The sequence below is a fragment of the Sylvia atricapilla genome, chromosome 15, assembly GCF_009819655.1.
Source record: "Sylvia atricapilla isolate bSylAtr1 chromosome 15, bSylAtr1.pri, whole genome shotgun sequence".
Lineage (NCBI taxonomy): Eukaryota > Metazoa > Chordata > Aves > Passeriformes > Sylviidae > Sylvia > Sylvia atricapilla.
Window position 1 is genome coordinate 439615 of NC_089154.1, and position 15059 is coordinate 454673.

General features: G+C 44.2%; 1 protein-coding gene across 1 annotated transcript; it reads right to left on the bottom strand.

The window, feature by feature from the left end:
• Window positions 1-12347: 12347 nt before the first annotated feature.
• Window positions 12348-14187, bottom strand: GPR139 (G protein-coupled receptor 139). The gene has a single exon (XM_066329572.1). It carries the CDS (start codon window positions 14161-14163, stop codon window positions 13360-13362), a length of 804 nt encoding a protein of 267 aa, XP_066185669.1. The 5' UTR covers window positions 14164-14187; the 3' UTR covers window positions 12348-13359.
• Window positions 14188-15059: the final 872 nt, after the last annotated feature.

The window sequence follows — 15059 nt, forward strand, 5'->3', positions numbered from 1 at the left end:
TAATTAATTATTTTGCAGTTTAAACTGAACAACGTTCAAAAAGGAATTCCTTCCTCCTTCTCCTCTGATATCCAAGACGAGTCATCATTAGTTGGTTTGAAAGGCAAAATACTGAAATTTGATCCTGTAGACTGAAGTCCATGACAACTGATACCACCTTAAGTGCTGTAAATCATAGCTGGGTGATTAAGAGAGTTATCTTGAATATATGTGTGCGCATATCCCTGAAAATCTGCCTGGCTTCATTGTGAATTTGCAATTTTTATTCCTAGCCAATTCTTGTAGGGGTTACTCTATTGAACCACACCAAAAGTCCATCTTTTGGCTACCTGTTTCTGTAACTGGCTGGCAGGTGATTAAGGGTAATTAGCTGCTGCTTTTTTTACCTGTTACCTGTATGTTTTTTGCAAGGAATGAGTTATCAAATGCTGTATTTAGCATTCAAAGTAGACTCAGCAAATGAATGTAACGTTTCTCTTCAAAGCCCCGTGGGGGTTTCTCAGACATTACTCATCCTGTGCTCTTTGGAAAGGTGCATCTGCAGGAGCTAACCTTCTCATCTTTTCTCATGGTTTTCAGTTGTTCTCACTTTGAAGCCAGTGCATGTGCTCTCTCTACACTTGCATGCAGCTAAGGAAGGAGCTGTGAGAACGTGGAGTGGGAGTTGCCGTCTGTGTGCAAAAAGTTAATATGTATTTTGCCCCATATCTGCTCATTTCACACATACACACAGAAATGCCATTTTGCTATTCCACATTCTATTTAATTTTTCTCCAGATCCTGGCAATAACTGATTTGGGATTTTTCTCTCATTTGTTTCCTTCTTCAGACACAGTGACTTTTCCTTGTCCCAGGATCTATATTATTGATCTTGTGTGGTTTGCTTCACTCTGGGAAATGTTTCTATTCCTATTCCAATTGGATTGGCTTAGTCTTGCTGGCCAATTTGAGAACTGGCAAGCTCCTAAGTGGCTCCTGTTGTCTGTGTGATACAGCAAAAGGCAAGACTCAGCTGCAATGTTTCTGAAGGGGGATATTTGTTAGGGCTACTTGATGTTCAGAGGATCTTGTACTACTCTCTGACTTTCTAGCCCTCAGGCAAATTAAATCGTTTACTGTTGTCAGTGTCCCACAGCTTCCTCTGGCTGGGCTTGGTCTGGGGACATTTAAATTATACAACTTTCCTTGTGTCCTTAGAGCAACAGTTTACCAAGAAAATCAGGAAAACTTCCTGATGTTAACTATGTGAAAATATTACAAAATTCTTGCATAAGACCTGTTTGTGCCGATAAAAGACTTTTTTAATAGAAAATATATGTCCTTTTCTATTTAAAAAAAGACTACTGCTCTTGGTGTAGTAGTGGTTGGTCCCTTCAGAAGTCAGCCAGCATTTCAGAGCAGCAATGGGATGAAGCAGTGAGAGCAGCCCTAAGGTGTGCATGAGACATTGGGTGGCTGCTTCTTTAACTTCTGTGCCTAAGCTGCTGTTTTGGGGTTTGCACCCTGAACTTCCCCACCTTTTCAGTTTAACTTAGGGGTATGTTCCCCTTACAGACTGGAAAATCTGTCTGTTTCCCCAACCTGAAGGTGTGCAGCTCTGCTGGGGGCACTGAATCCAATCAACATCATCCCTAAAAAGTTGCAGCTAGGGTCCATTGAAGTGTCTGTGTGCTTTTTCAGGGAGAAGCATCAAGATCAAAGTCTGAGAAAACCATTTGATCTTCCAGCTGTAAACAACCACTAAAAGAGAACATATGCTATATTTAATTACCCTCCATTGAGGTGCTTGCATTCAAACTCAGACAGCTTGTACAGTTTCTTTTCCCCTTGTTTGAAGCCAGGGGTAGTTACAGGGAATAGGCATTGTGAGAAAAAGTGAGTGAAGAAGGTAGAAGAGTTGAACAAGTTTCAGTCCTTGAACCCTTTCTGTTTCCAGCTAGGATGTTGGTCTTACCTTGGGTGTGTACTTGTGGCTGCTCACTCTCCCATTCCTGTGCTCACCAGCTGTTCCCAGAAACATCCTCCAGAAAGCTCTTGTTTGAACCCTTATTCTCAGTAATCTTCTTTTATATGTATCCTCCGAAAAGTAAAACTCACAGATGACTAAATCTGAACATTAGGTCCAAATTTTATTACTAGTTATCAGAAAGACCTTACTTTGCTTCCCAAATACTTGAACAAGATGAAGTGGCGACTTAATCACACCAGAACTGCAGCGTTTGTAGTGGAGTCAGGCTGGTCTAGTAGAGCATTTGTGTGTTGAACTATCAGAACATCAGTCCCTGTCTCTAATTAAATTGTTTCTATTCTGAAGTTCATGTCTGCTTTTGCATTTTAGAGCACCACTCGGATGTCAAAATTCAGAAGAAGGCAGCGGATTTCCTAGTCATTTATGTGAATTATTGAGTCATTACTGTAATGAGAAGTTACTGAACAGAAGTTATCTGTTACTTTGGAAGGTCAATTGATTGGATAACTGATCAAACTGGACTATTTCCAGTGGCTAGGAGCATTAAAAAAAGTAGGCAAACAGGTAAAAATCTGACACAACAAATGTCCTTAACTTGTTCATGAGGAGACCTGCTGGATTATTCACAGGGTGTATATCAACCAATTTTACAAGATTTAAGGTTCAACAAATTCTGCTTCAGTGTTTGATACCTTTGAGAAGTAGTAATAGGTAGTTGGGCTAAATTACATCCCTGGAAATGTATTTCCCTTACTCATTTCCCCCTTTCTCAAGCTTCTTAGCTATGATTTTGTTCCAAAACAATGATGCATAGCCATGAAATGGCTTTGCCCTTTATCACTCCAGCATAAGAAGATAAACTGAACAGATCTGTTTATTCATTTTGGAGGAAAAACAAAATTAAAAGGCTTCTGTGTATTGTGGTAATGTAATTCCTAATCAATGACAGTGGGTTTAACAGAGATTTATGGTTTTTTAATTTGTAAGATTAATGACTACATACATTGATTCTGTCAAAATGACAGTATCATGGTCACGTACTTCATGGAGCAGATAGCGACCTCCTGCCAGACACATCCTTAAGGAAATGCAATTATCGCTGCCCATTTTACAGCGCTTAACTTTTTTTCCCTCAGTAAGTGACAACAGAAAGGGTTTTGGGCATAAATTAATCTTCCTAGATGAACTGTTAACTCTTCATGCCTAGCAGCTGGTTTCACAAGCTCAATGCCTGCATACTGTTTTCTGGGGTGTCCCTGACAAATACAGCAAAGCAGTACCAGAAGCACCATCTGGAGGCTCTCTGGATCAGATCCGCAGCATGACTGTCTCACCTTGGACTTCACTACTGCAGCAGACACTGCCAGAACACTTGGCAACACAGCTTTTCCAAAAGTACACAAAGCACAGAAGTGAGCTCCACAGCCTGTTGTGGGCAGGGAGGAAATGCAGGTGTGGGGTTATCTGCTCATGCTGTGGCTCTTTCCAGGACAGTGAAGGTATCACAGTGTCTGCTTAAGTGTCATTACACAATTATCTGGTGGCCTGTGTCCCCAGAGCTGAGGGAGGTGCCAGGTCTGGGACACGGTCCAGGCTGAGAGCTGCCAGCAGTGTCACTGCTCTGCTCTGGATGGCTGAGATGTCCCATGCCTGCTTGTAGATCTCCCACCTTGTGCTGGGCTGCAGGACACACCAGCACAATGTCTCCTCTGCACTTCAATGTTACGCTTGCTCAGGACTTGCAAGGTGCTTGTCCACCACCACCATCCCCCCAGGGATTTCAAGAGGGTAGAAAGAGGGGTAAATGCATTAACAACCATCGTGGAAAGTACACCCTGGCCTGGTCTCCTAGATTGCCCAACTCTGACCCTGTTTCCACAGTTTGTAGCCTTCTGTCCATTTGTGACTTCTCTTAGTGTTTCATATTAGTCCTTCATGCACATTCAGTGCAAAAAGTGTAGCATGGAGCTCATGGCCTCTCCCTGTTAATGACCTGGTTTGCTGTGTTGGGGCCTGTCCTCTGGAGCTGGCTGCTGGTCTCAGTGCAGAACTCATCAGCATAACAAGGCCAGTGTGACCTACCTTGTTGACCTGGATGTTGATATATGTTCCCTGGAAATATGCACAGTTCTTATTCCTGAATCCTTAAACCATTGAAAAAATCTTCAGCTTTTCTCTCTACAATTAAGCTATGAAAGTGTCTTTGTAACAGAAATTTGTCCTAAGCAACCAGATGTGGCACTGGCAGCATTTGGTGTTATTGATGGAGCCACCCTCAGCTTGTTAATAGCTCTGTCAGGTGACACTGGCTGTAGTACAGCTGGCCCTGCATGCAGGCTGCACATTGTGGTGTCCTGGGGGAGGCAGGGGGCTTCTGAAAATCATGCATTGCCTTTAAAGTGGCTCTTTAATGTAGGATCATCTATTTGCAATAATCCTTCCAGCAGATTTCTGCATCAATGATGGTCTCAAAACAAAATATTTATTAAGAAAAAAAAAAAAAAAAAATCCAGGCACTGACCGTGAGGAGTATTCCCACATCTTGGAGAGCAGCTGTCTATCTTACGCCCAGGTCAGGAAGCAAACCTCTGTACCTGCTGAGAGGCCAGCCTGGCCAGCCAAACCTTAACAGTGGGCCCAGCTCATTAGCAACTGGATTCACAAAGTGCTCCTGTGCCTGCATGTCCTTTGTCTGACTCTGCACTAGCTCAGCCTTCAGCTTTTGCATGTTTATTTACATCGAGGTTGGGTTTAGGAGCTGTAACACTGAGGTGTCTTGATGAGGACAATATGATCCAAAAGGCTGATCCGGATGAGCTGTTTCTGAAATATAATTTCTTCTGATCCCCTGGTGCTTAGCTGGGAGCTCACTGGACATCAGCAGCTGATATTTCCGAGCCCCTGTGTGTCTGGGCTGTGTCACAGACCTCACCAATGAGCATCCTGTGGGCACTGGGAATGTGCTAGTGCTGCCTGAGGAGATGGGGCTTTGCAGGTGCAGAAAATGGCTTTGCCAGGAGGTGAGGTGGGGTGGTGGCACTCCCACACATCAGGAGGCTGGTATACGCGAGCCTGAGAACCCACAGCAGCATTCATTTCTCCACCTGCTTCCCCATCATGGGAGAGCTGTGTCAGGGGCTGCCAAGCTCTCAGGACCCACTGAAGTCAGCAGAGCTGTTTGCTACAGAAGGCTGGCGTGGCTCCAGGTAAAGGTGGGAGTTCTGGGTGTACAAACCTGCTCTGAAAGACAAGGTCAGAACACCTGTAAGAATTCCAAAGCTAGATTTTCCCTGTCTGATACCAACTGCCATAAACTATTGGCTAACAAGAAGGGATCAGTGTTTGTCTTTGTGACCCACTGATCATCAGAGAAATGGATGGCGAGGGAACCTGCTGTGTCCCAGTGTGGCCACACTGGGTAGATGTGTGTCTTGTGAGCCAAGAAGGATGTCTGATGGCCTCCTGGAGACAGGAGAACTATAGGGTCAAAACTAGCCTGAGTTTTGTCTTTTAGAAAACTAAACAAAGAAAAGTATAGCAAAGCCTTTTAACTTGTAATGTAATCGTTTGTTTTCCAGAAAATCACTAGAAAATGTGTGCAATGTAGACTTTAAATGCTCAGTCTCCTGTCAGCATGAGAATGAGTTTTGTTGAATCCATTTAGTAGCCAGTACTTTCATCTCCTGAAACATTTAAAGCTTTTAAACCTGGTTCCAAAACCATATGAAGCTGCTTGAGCTATATCTTCACTCAGTCCTCTCTTGGAATTTAACCCCAGCTCCGATGGGAGCAGAGGCCTGCAATTTCTTGATGCTCATGAATCTGATCCTGACTCTCTTTAGGTGAGTCCTGCACTGCTGAAGGGGCACAGTGGCAATGCTGGTAGGCAGCATGTTCTTCCATTTGGGGCATTCTCACTCTGATAACAACCAAACACCTCTCAAAGTGGGCAAGGCCTGGGTGACTCATCACAGAGAAGGATAACTTGTCCTCATACATCTCCCCAAGACTTTAACAGAGCGGGGGAAAACGATGACAAACTCAGCTGTTAAAAACCCCACGAAGATATTGATATTTCTCCTTTGTTGCTTTATGGGGGCATCAGAGGATAAGTAGTGCAGGGAGGCCTGAGTGGAGAATGGTTTGGTCTTGTTTAATGTACACTGAGAGACTGTCACCTCTGTCCTTGCCTTTGGCTGCTGGACTGTGGTCACATCCATGCTCAGGGCACCTTGCAGTGTGTCTGCCGGGGGCAATGAAGTCACTGGTGCAGGCTGGCAGATGTTCAGTGGTCACTTATCGAGTGTGAGGTTCTATGAAGTGCTGCTGTTAATGTCTGTGATTGCACAGAGCCTTAAAATGAATGTGCTCCTCTGCGAGGCAATGTCCTGCACGGGCAGTGCTGTCTGCTTTGGGACGGGGACGGGAGGCTCCTCTACTGCCAAAATGGTGCTGCCCAACACCAATAGAACCTAGAAGCACTTTCCTCCACAGTGCTGTTGTCCTTATCACTCTGGCCCTAATCAAGACAAGATTGAGGGTTATGGGGGCAGACCTTGAAGCAAAGAGGTCCTCCTGTGTGGTCTGGAGCACCGCCAGTCTCTGCAGGGATCTTGTACAGCCCTGTGAGGTGGTGATCAGAGGAACTCTGGCCTTTCTGCTGCTTTGTGCTATGGCTGCGCTCCGGGAGATTACGGGTCTTTTCTAATGATTCTATGACTCTGTAGTGGCCTAACCCTTGTCTTGGTGCCTCCTGGATTCCTCCCTCCAGAGACCCACTGATGCTCCTGATTTGGATTCCTTTGATTTACTAATGTACTCCTGTGTGAGGTGACAGTCACTGCCCTCTGCTGCTGGACTCCCCTGTGCTGCTCCTCTGTTTCCCCACTTGGAGAATCCCGAGCCGTTTAATAAGGCACATTTCCTCCCCTCGCTGCTCATTCTGCCCTGTGAGTCACCGCTGCAGCAGCTCCCGTTCAGTGTGCTGGCTTTGCACGTCTCTCCGGCCAGCCTGCAGATGCGTGGCCTCATCTTCCCCCGGGGTGCTGCTCTCCCCAGTGCCCCCAGACAGGAACACCTCGTGCGGTTTTCTCCCCCTCGCTGCCCCCCGGGCTGCGCTCCCCGGGCGGAACCGGAGCCTCCTTGCACACAGCTGCCCGAGCCTTAGCCCTGCGGATTGCTGGAGTTTGCCCAAACGCACTCCTGGAAAAGGTCACACCAGGGCCAGATTGGCTTACATGAGAATTGGTTTATTATGCATGTGGCTCTTCCTGCAGGCAGCTGATTAAGCAGCCAGTTGTGGCCAGATGTCTGCTGGCGATCTCTGGGATGCAGCTTCAGCAGATGGGTCGGATGACTTGCAGTAGTGCCTGTTGGTTGGCTCAGCCGGGCTGGGGACACTTTGTGTCACAGCTAGGCTCACTACAACCCATCAGTGCACACAGGGCTGCTCCTTGTCCTCACCACTGATGGGTGGAGCTTTGCAAGGTGAGGATGCACCTCTAGTCCACTTAGAGCTGTGCTGACACTGAGGGGAACTCCTTTCAAACGTTTTTACGTATCGGGGTAGTTCTTGGTTCTCTTTACTTAGTGCTTTTCTAATCTGAGCCAGCTTTAATCTATAAAGCAGCTTCCAGCTAATTTTCCCTACACAACCTCTGTTAATACTGATGAACAACAACAGATGCTGTTTTAAACTGACTATTTGATCAGGCTGGGGACATGTAGACAGTATGATTCATTTGACATCTACAATTTAAAATCAAAATAGTAGCATCATCTGGTCTTGGCTTCTGCACCCCTGGACTCTGTATAATGCTCTCTACTGTAGGGATAAGGGGATGCTTACAGCAGCCCCTCCCCAAACGTCTCCATTTTCCTCTCCATGCCAACTTGCCATGTAGCAGACCCGTGCAGTGTCCCTGCCAGGCAGTGGCTGGACAAAGGGACAGGGTGGACAGCGGGACAGGTGACCATTTCTGAGCCTGTAGCTGCACTGATAGCTCAGAGAGCAGAAGCTCCTGGAGGAGCTGGGGCATGGTTGAACCTCATGGTTCAACATCACCACCATGAACTTCTTGTCTTGAACACAAGCCAAGCAATTATCTGACATCATCTGACCTGTTCAGGACGCAGAGCAAGAGACAGGGGGTTAGGTTGTTTCTGCCTGAATTAGCCCCAGCAATAGAGCATAAAAGAGGAGGTAATACAAATGATTCCTCTGCTCCTTTGTTACTGGGCACAGTTATTCCTTCCTTAAAACTGCCAATTTAGTACAAAACTGTTCAATTACATTGCTTTTTCTGAAATTCATAAGTAAATAAAAGAAAGAAAAACGAGGAAAGAAAAACTCCACAGCATGTATTCTACTTTTTTCTTCCTTAAAGGATATGGGGGAGAGGGGAGACCTATTTAAAAAAAACAAACAAACAACACCCCCCCCCCAAAAAAAAAAAAAAAACAAAACCCCCAAACAAAAAAACCCAACCAACCAAAAAAAAAAAACCCCAACAACCAAACCCAAACCAACAGAAGAAGCTCAAGAGAATGGATCACTGCTAAAGACCATTTTAAGCAATGTTAGCTGAAATGCACAATTGTGTTTGGCTGCAGCCCTGTGTGATTTTAGCCCAATACCTGAGATATGCACTACTCATAGGCTGATGGATTTCCTCCTGAACATGACATCTCAGATTTGGACTTTACTTACACTTTTATTCTAGAAATTTGGCAATGTGAAGGTCCGTACCTGCAGGACAGAAACCTGCTCAATCCAGCAGAATCAGTTACATTTACAAAGATGACTGTGACAAATGACCAGGAAGGTACTGCTGGAAGCCACTGCCTGTCATCAGGCTCATGGTGATTTTTAATTCACAAGGCTCAGTGCCTCCAATCCTGTTGTTGGAAAGTCTGGTTGTCCTGAGGCTGGGCTGCAAACTCCATTATAAAATCCAGGAGGGAAAAGTCTTGACTGTTTAAATTCTTCACTCTTTTCCAAGTGAGCAGGGTGGCTGGTGGAGGCAAGGCTCCACTCACAGCTTTTCTGCACTGCTATTTATCCCTTTATACATATATATATGTGTGTGTGTGTATAGCACACAAAGTCTTATAAAATGCAATTAATACCATACTGTATTGTTAGAAGTGTCTGTGATCACATTCTGGGATTTTTCTCAGCTGCTTTCTGTTGGTGACTCATTGTCATTCAAGCCCAGCTGGCACAACTGGGTTCTTGGTTGTTTCTGACTGCTGAGGTTTTACAGCAAATGTATTGTTACAGGTAAACAAGTGGAGAACCTTGTGTTTATTACTATTGAATTAATCCCATTTTTATCACTGCAGTCTGCAAGGTCATCTGATTCTTACATGAAATACCTGTCCTTCAGTCCTCTGCCAGCAGTATAATTCTATTTTTATAACCTCTACACTTCATCAGTACTTCTCATGGCACAGCTGTTAATGAAAGTATCAAGACAGGCAGATCCCAGGCTCCTTCCTTAAGGAGCTCCTTTCTTAAGCTCTATCAAGTCTGACGTTGCCCCTTTCTGCAGTGCCCCTTTCCCCTCATGTCTCTTTGAAGCTGTATTTTAAAACCTGTTCCCAAGCCTTTTACAGCAGGGAAATGTGACAAGCAGGTCAGGCATTGCCTGCATGGTCCCCTCCTCTCAGGGTGCTTACCCCTACACTGATCTCTAAGACAATGGACATTTCTGGTCACATTCTTTTCTAGTCTCTTCTTAGTTTTAATAATTTTTGTCCTCTTCATGTCCTTTTACTTCTCCAGAGAAACTAGAACTTGATCCCAGATTTGCCTGCAGTGTTAGTAATTTTCATGACAAGAAATGCTGGGCTTCTTCCACTAGCAGTCTCCAGAAGGTTCTGCATCCACTTTCTGTCTCTTATTTGTAGTGTATCATAAGTATCTATAAATTCAAAGTATATCATAAGAATCCATAAATCAAACAGCTCCAAACACAGTAGTAAGTAATGCACCATAATTTATTATAATACAAACAAGTTTGTCAAACACAATATATTGTCTACTTATGAAAATATCAATATTCACAAGTTAAATAAGTGATAGGTCCCATAACTTTATATACCAGCAACTCATCTAAAAAGTATTTTTGTTCCTAGCTGTAGCCTTCAAGAACATATACCTATAAGTAATTGTAAAACTGTCCATTCACAGCTTATTTTTTCTAATTGTAGATATTTGAAATAAAAATTAGAGTACAAAAGACCATCTCCACAACAAAGATGGTTTTGTCTCCAGGATACTTTTCCCCTAAATAATGACACTACCTGTGCTTGGTTACTTTTTTACTACTGGCAAAATAGGAGGTACAAATAATACAGCAAGACAATGGCTAGCTAGCAACAGTCATTGCAAGATGCCTCACACAACCAAAAATAAGGCAAGTGTTATCAACAGCAGCTCCCATATGGCAGACTAAAAAGTCAAGGCTTTATTATCCAAACTGGACTCTAAGAAGGCTTTGAATGTCTGCTAACAAGACACAGCTTGATCCAAAGCCCTCCTAAAATGATGGGGATTGGAAAAACCAATCACAAAATCCACTAGCAGCCTTCCCTTTGACTCCAAAGGGCTTTGGAAGCAAGCTTTTAAAGCCCTAAATTATCAGAAGTGAAATGATCAATCCACTGTACATGAAAATTGCACCTTGTCGTTTCTAAAATGATATGGAAAATGATTCTGAGTTTTTCCAAATAAGTTACAGGAATTTAATGTGTTATTTTTCATAAGGAAAAAAAGATTTTTGTTTTTTAAATATGATAATTTACAAAAATACATTATCAGGACAGAAAAAAATCAGATGACACTAACAGTTTGCAGGATAAACATTATGTTACAAAAATTAGTAAGTCACAGCATGTGAATGGCAGCATATGCCATGCACTTAATTGAATTTTTTAATAAATAAAACCCCTAAACATTCACTATTTTCTTTAAGGTTACTATTATATTAAATAGAATAGTAAACTTCTTGCATAAATAGGTATTTTTCAATAGATACATTCTCAAAAATGAACCATTATTCATGTAGATATTGCACTTCGGACTCATTCACATTTAACTTGGATAAGCATTCCTCATAACAAATGCAGAACAAAAATAAGTTATAAATACAGTGCTTTTCCAAAATGAAACATACACTACCTTTTCCATAAGGTAACTTTGGTTACTATCAACTGACAAAGACTAGAGGGAGGTTTCTGAGAGAAGTGCATGGCCACACAAGTGATTTTCTGTAAAACACTATGAAGGGAGCAATAATTTTAACCTTGTCATGGCAAACAAAGCAAGGCCAAGCATCCCTTTTACACTTCATTATTGCAAGGGCGAAGCTTTGAGATCACAAGGATGAAGAGCCAACAGACTGAAAGCTCCTCACTTCTCTTTGGGGACATTTAAATGGATGCCATCCCTTTGCTGGGTGAGGGTCTCTCAGCGCCCCCATTGCCCTCTCCTTGCTCGGGCCTGTGTGGTCCCTGGGGTGCCTCAGCACCTCGCAGAGAATTTCTGAGAACAAGTTCTGCCCCTGGGAGGGCCCTGGGCAGCGTGGTCCTGGGCATCCCTGGGCATCTCTCTGGAGAGCAGCCCTCCCTGCCTCTGCCTGGGGTCTGGCTGCCATGGCCTGTGCCTCCTGCTGCTCTTCCCTTCCGTGGGAGGTGAGCTGGGGTTTGCTGGCCTTGGCTCTTGCAGGAGATGGGTACCAGGCATTGTGCAAACACCACCTTTGTGGGAGAAGGGAAGCAGGCTCTTGTCCTCAGCATGACCTCACGGCGTTTCTTAGGGAATTTGCACCAAAGCCGAGCCATCTGTGGGTTTTAGAGATGTTTTCAGCCCTCTGATCCCACCTGACTGGATCCCCCTCAGAGGACCTCTCTGTGCTAGCTCCTGATGCACCACGAGCTCCCTGCTGGCACTGGAGGGGGCACAGGCACAAGCACAGCATTAGCACCAAGCCAGCAGAGATCTGTGGCTCCTGAGGAGCTGCTGTGTGCACTGACCACGCTGGGCTGGTGTTCACCACACACCTTCACTGTCCTCACACCACTGAGGCTCTACTGAGTGCCCGATGTAGAATAAAGAGCTTGTGGCATGTCGCTCCAAGAGACCACATGCCACGATCTGAAAGGGAAAGAAAGGAAAAAAAATGCATTTTCAGCCTTCCTGTAAATCTCTTATTTTCTACATTCAGCATTGATGGGATGCTGGTTTTTGAGTGTGAAGGAAGAGAAGATAACCTCCTTTAAATAAGTGAAATCCTTAGATCAGCTTAGACTAAGGCTTTAATGGTTTTAATGCTGTTAGGTATTTAATGAACTTCTTTCACAGTTTGGTTTTTGTTGTTTTGGGTTTTTTTTTTTCAACAACTAAATAGCAAATCTGCAATAGGATGGCATCATCCATCAGGAGAAAATCTTAAACTGACGTTTTTATATGTTAATCCCTAAAGGTCTGAACACGGGGGATAACTGAGAATGTTATATAAGAATAACTTAATTGATTAAGAAGGAACTTGAAGGCTCTGATCACTGCTTACAGGATCAACTTCAGTGAGAGCTCTGCTTTAGGCAGGACTTGATTTCACCCTTGAAAGTCCTTCGACACCATGACTGAAATAGTTGGGGAGAGATGCTGCATTTGTTCTTGGCTCTAGAAACATCCCTCCCTCCCTCGAGCTCCCCTGTCTCAGTCACATTCTGAAATAACGACTTAAAACACAAACAGTGGCAGCTTGCAGGATTGCTTTCCATGCCAAGGCTGCAACAGGTACTTATTGGTCCTTGAGCCTTGTTCAAATGAGCCAAAACCAGGCTTGTCACCATTTGTGTCTCACAGGCTGCCTCCTGCAAGGAGGTCTTCACAGCACAGCTGTGTGTGCTGGCATTTCATGCCAGAATCAACACATAATTTTGGGCAAGTGCACACTCCAGAAATGGCACCTTCCACAGTACACAAAAGCATCCTTTTACTTTTTCGATAGCAAACTGATGGTCAAGTAAGGTTTTGGTGTGTTTTAAAAGGTTGTAATTAAGCACTGCTGTGGCTTTGCCTTTCTGATGACTTTGGATTGCACTGGTGTTGGGATGCAAAACGTTTGAGTGTGACTCAACACTAAGACTTGAACTCAAGCATATTCGAAATGCTGTATAAGAGATGGAGGTGTTTGCCTTCTCACTTTTGCTCCTAAAATCAAGTGCTCCTGTTTCCTCCTGACAGTCTGATCTGCCCCTGGCCACCCAGGGAAATGAAATCAAATGACCTCTCTTCAAAACAGCCATTTCAGAAACTTACATCCTGAAGATGTAACCACTTGAAAAGAACTTGCACCCAGAAACACCAACTATTGGCCTTTTCATGGTGATATTTTTATAGGCTTTCCATTCTTATCATACTGGTAAACAAGCATTTTGATGCAGTGAGAGTTGGCTGGGGAAATCCAAGGGCTGCTTGTTATGGAAAAGTTATGGTTTGTATAGAATTGCACAGGTTGCTTCTGACACTTAAAGAAGGCTTTCAAGGTGGCAGCTGCCATTGTGCGAAATCTCTTGCTAATAAAACAGTAGAGGAAGAAATTAATTGCAGTGTTCAGCAGTGCCAGCATATTGGCGATGTCCGACACAATATGGACCACCCAGCTGTTGTTTATAGGAGACACGTAGAGGTGATACAGTATCATGATGATTCTTGGCGCCCACAGTATGGCAAAAATAGAAGTTATAGTAAACAAAATGGCTGTTGTTTTCCCTGTGGAGTACCCTCGCAGGCGGAAATTGCTCTTCCTCCGCAGCTTGTACACAATGATGGAATTCAGGATGAAGAAGATGGAGCAGGGCACTAAGTACACGGTGAAGCAGTGGACCCAGACGAGGACGTGGTGCATGGAGGTGCTGATGTAGTCTTCAATCCAAATGTTGGGCCACCAGTAGTAGGGGATGCTGGTCAGGAAGCAGGTGACGTAGACACTGACAATGACTTTGCGGGTGCGGGCAGGGTAGGAGACCGTGTGGTACTTGAGGGGGTGGCACACGGCGATGTACCTGTCGATGGTCAGAGGGACCGTGATCCAGATCGACGTGTGGATGGAAGAGAATTCCAACACCTCAATTATTTTGTCCAGTACCTGAGGCATCTGTTTGTTTAAGATGAAGTCCTCCATGAGGAAGTCAACAAAGACGATGAAGAAGAGAACCAGGATGTCAGCAGCAGCCAGAGCTAGAAGGTAATTATAGGAGGACTTCTGCCTGCGAGCTACAAGCTGGGAGAGGATGATGACTGTCAAGATGTTTGCTGTGGAGAAAGAAACAAGGAGTTAGGCCATTAAGAGGTAACATTAGCTTTTCTGAGCACTTGCACTTGGAGTTGTTCAAGCACTTGGCAACATGACCACCTTATTAAATTCAAGAAATCAAAAGGAAAAACACCCCTGTCAGAGAAGCTGTTGCAATGACAGGAGCATGTGGCCCTGCTCTCAGCTGTGGAATCCACCCCCTGAGCAGGGGATGCAGGGACTCCTGTGTGTGCAGGGAGAGGGAGTGGCAGCAGGATGAATGAGAAGGGTAGTGAATATAAACAGCTCTTGTAAGTACTTGAGAGATTTGCTGGAGCACTAAGGTTTAGCCAAATTTTAACTACTTCCTCTTGTTTACTAGAACTTACTGTGTAGTCTTGAACTGGAAAAAAAAAATTCTTATTATTCCTACTCTCAGTTTGGCAAGAATGAGACAGACAAGATTGCTCCCATCAAAGGCTGGTATCACTTGGCTAGAATACCTGAAGAAGTGCTTAAAAATCAGAGATCTGGTTTACTGTACAAGTGACTGCCAAATGTTTGTAGTTGACACTTTCCTAAGTGTTCTGTAAATCACCTCTTCTGTGCATTCAGTGCTTCAAACATTTCTGCCAGCTTTGATGGATTTCCCCCCAAAAATCAACATTAATTGTAAAGATTCCTTTAAACCAGAGAAAAAGGAAGTTGGTAACATAAAGCTAATGATGGCCTAGTGTTGGAGTCCAGGGCATTCCTCTGGGAGGCCACAGACCTCAGCAGAGAGG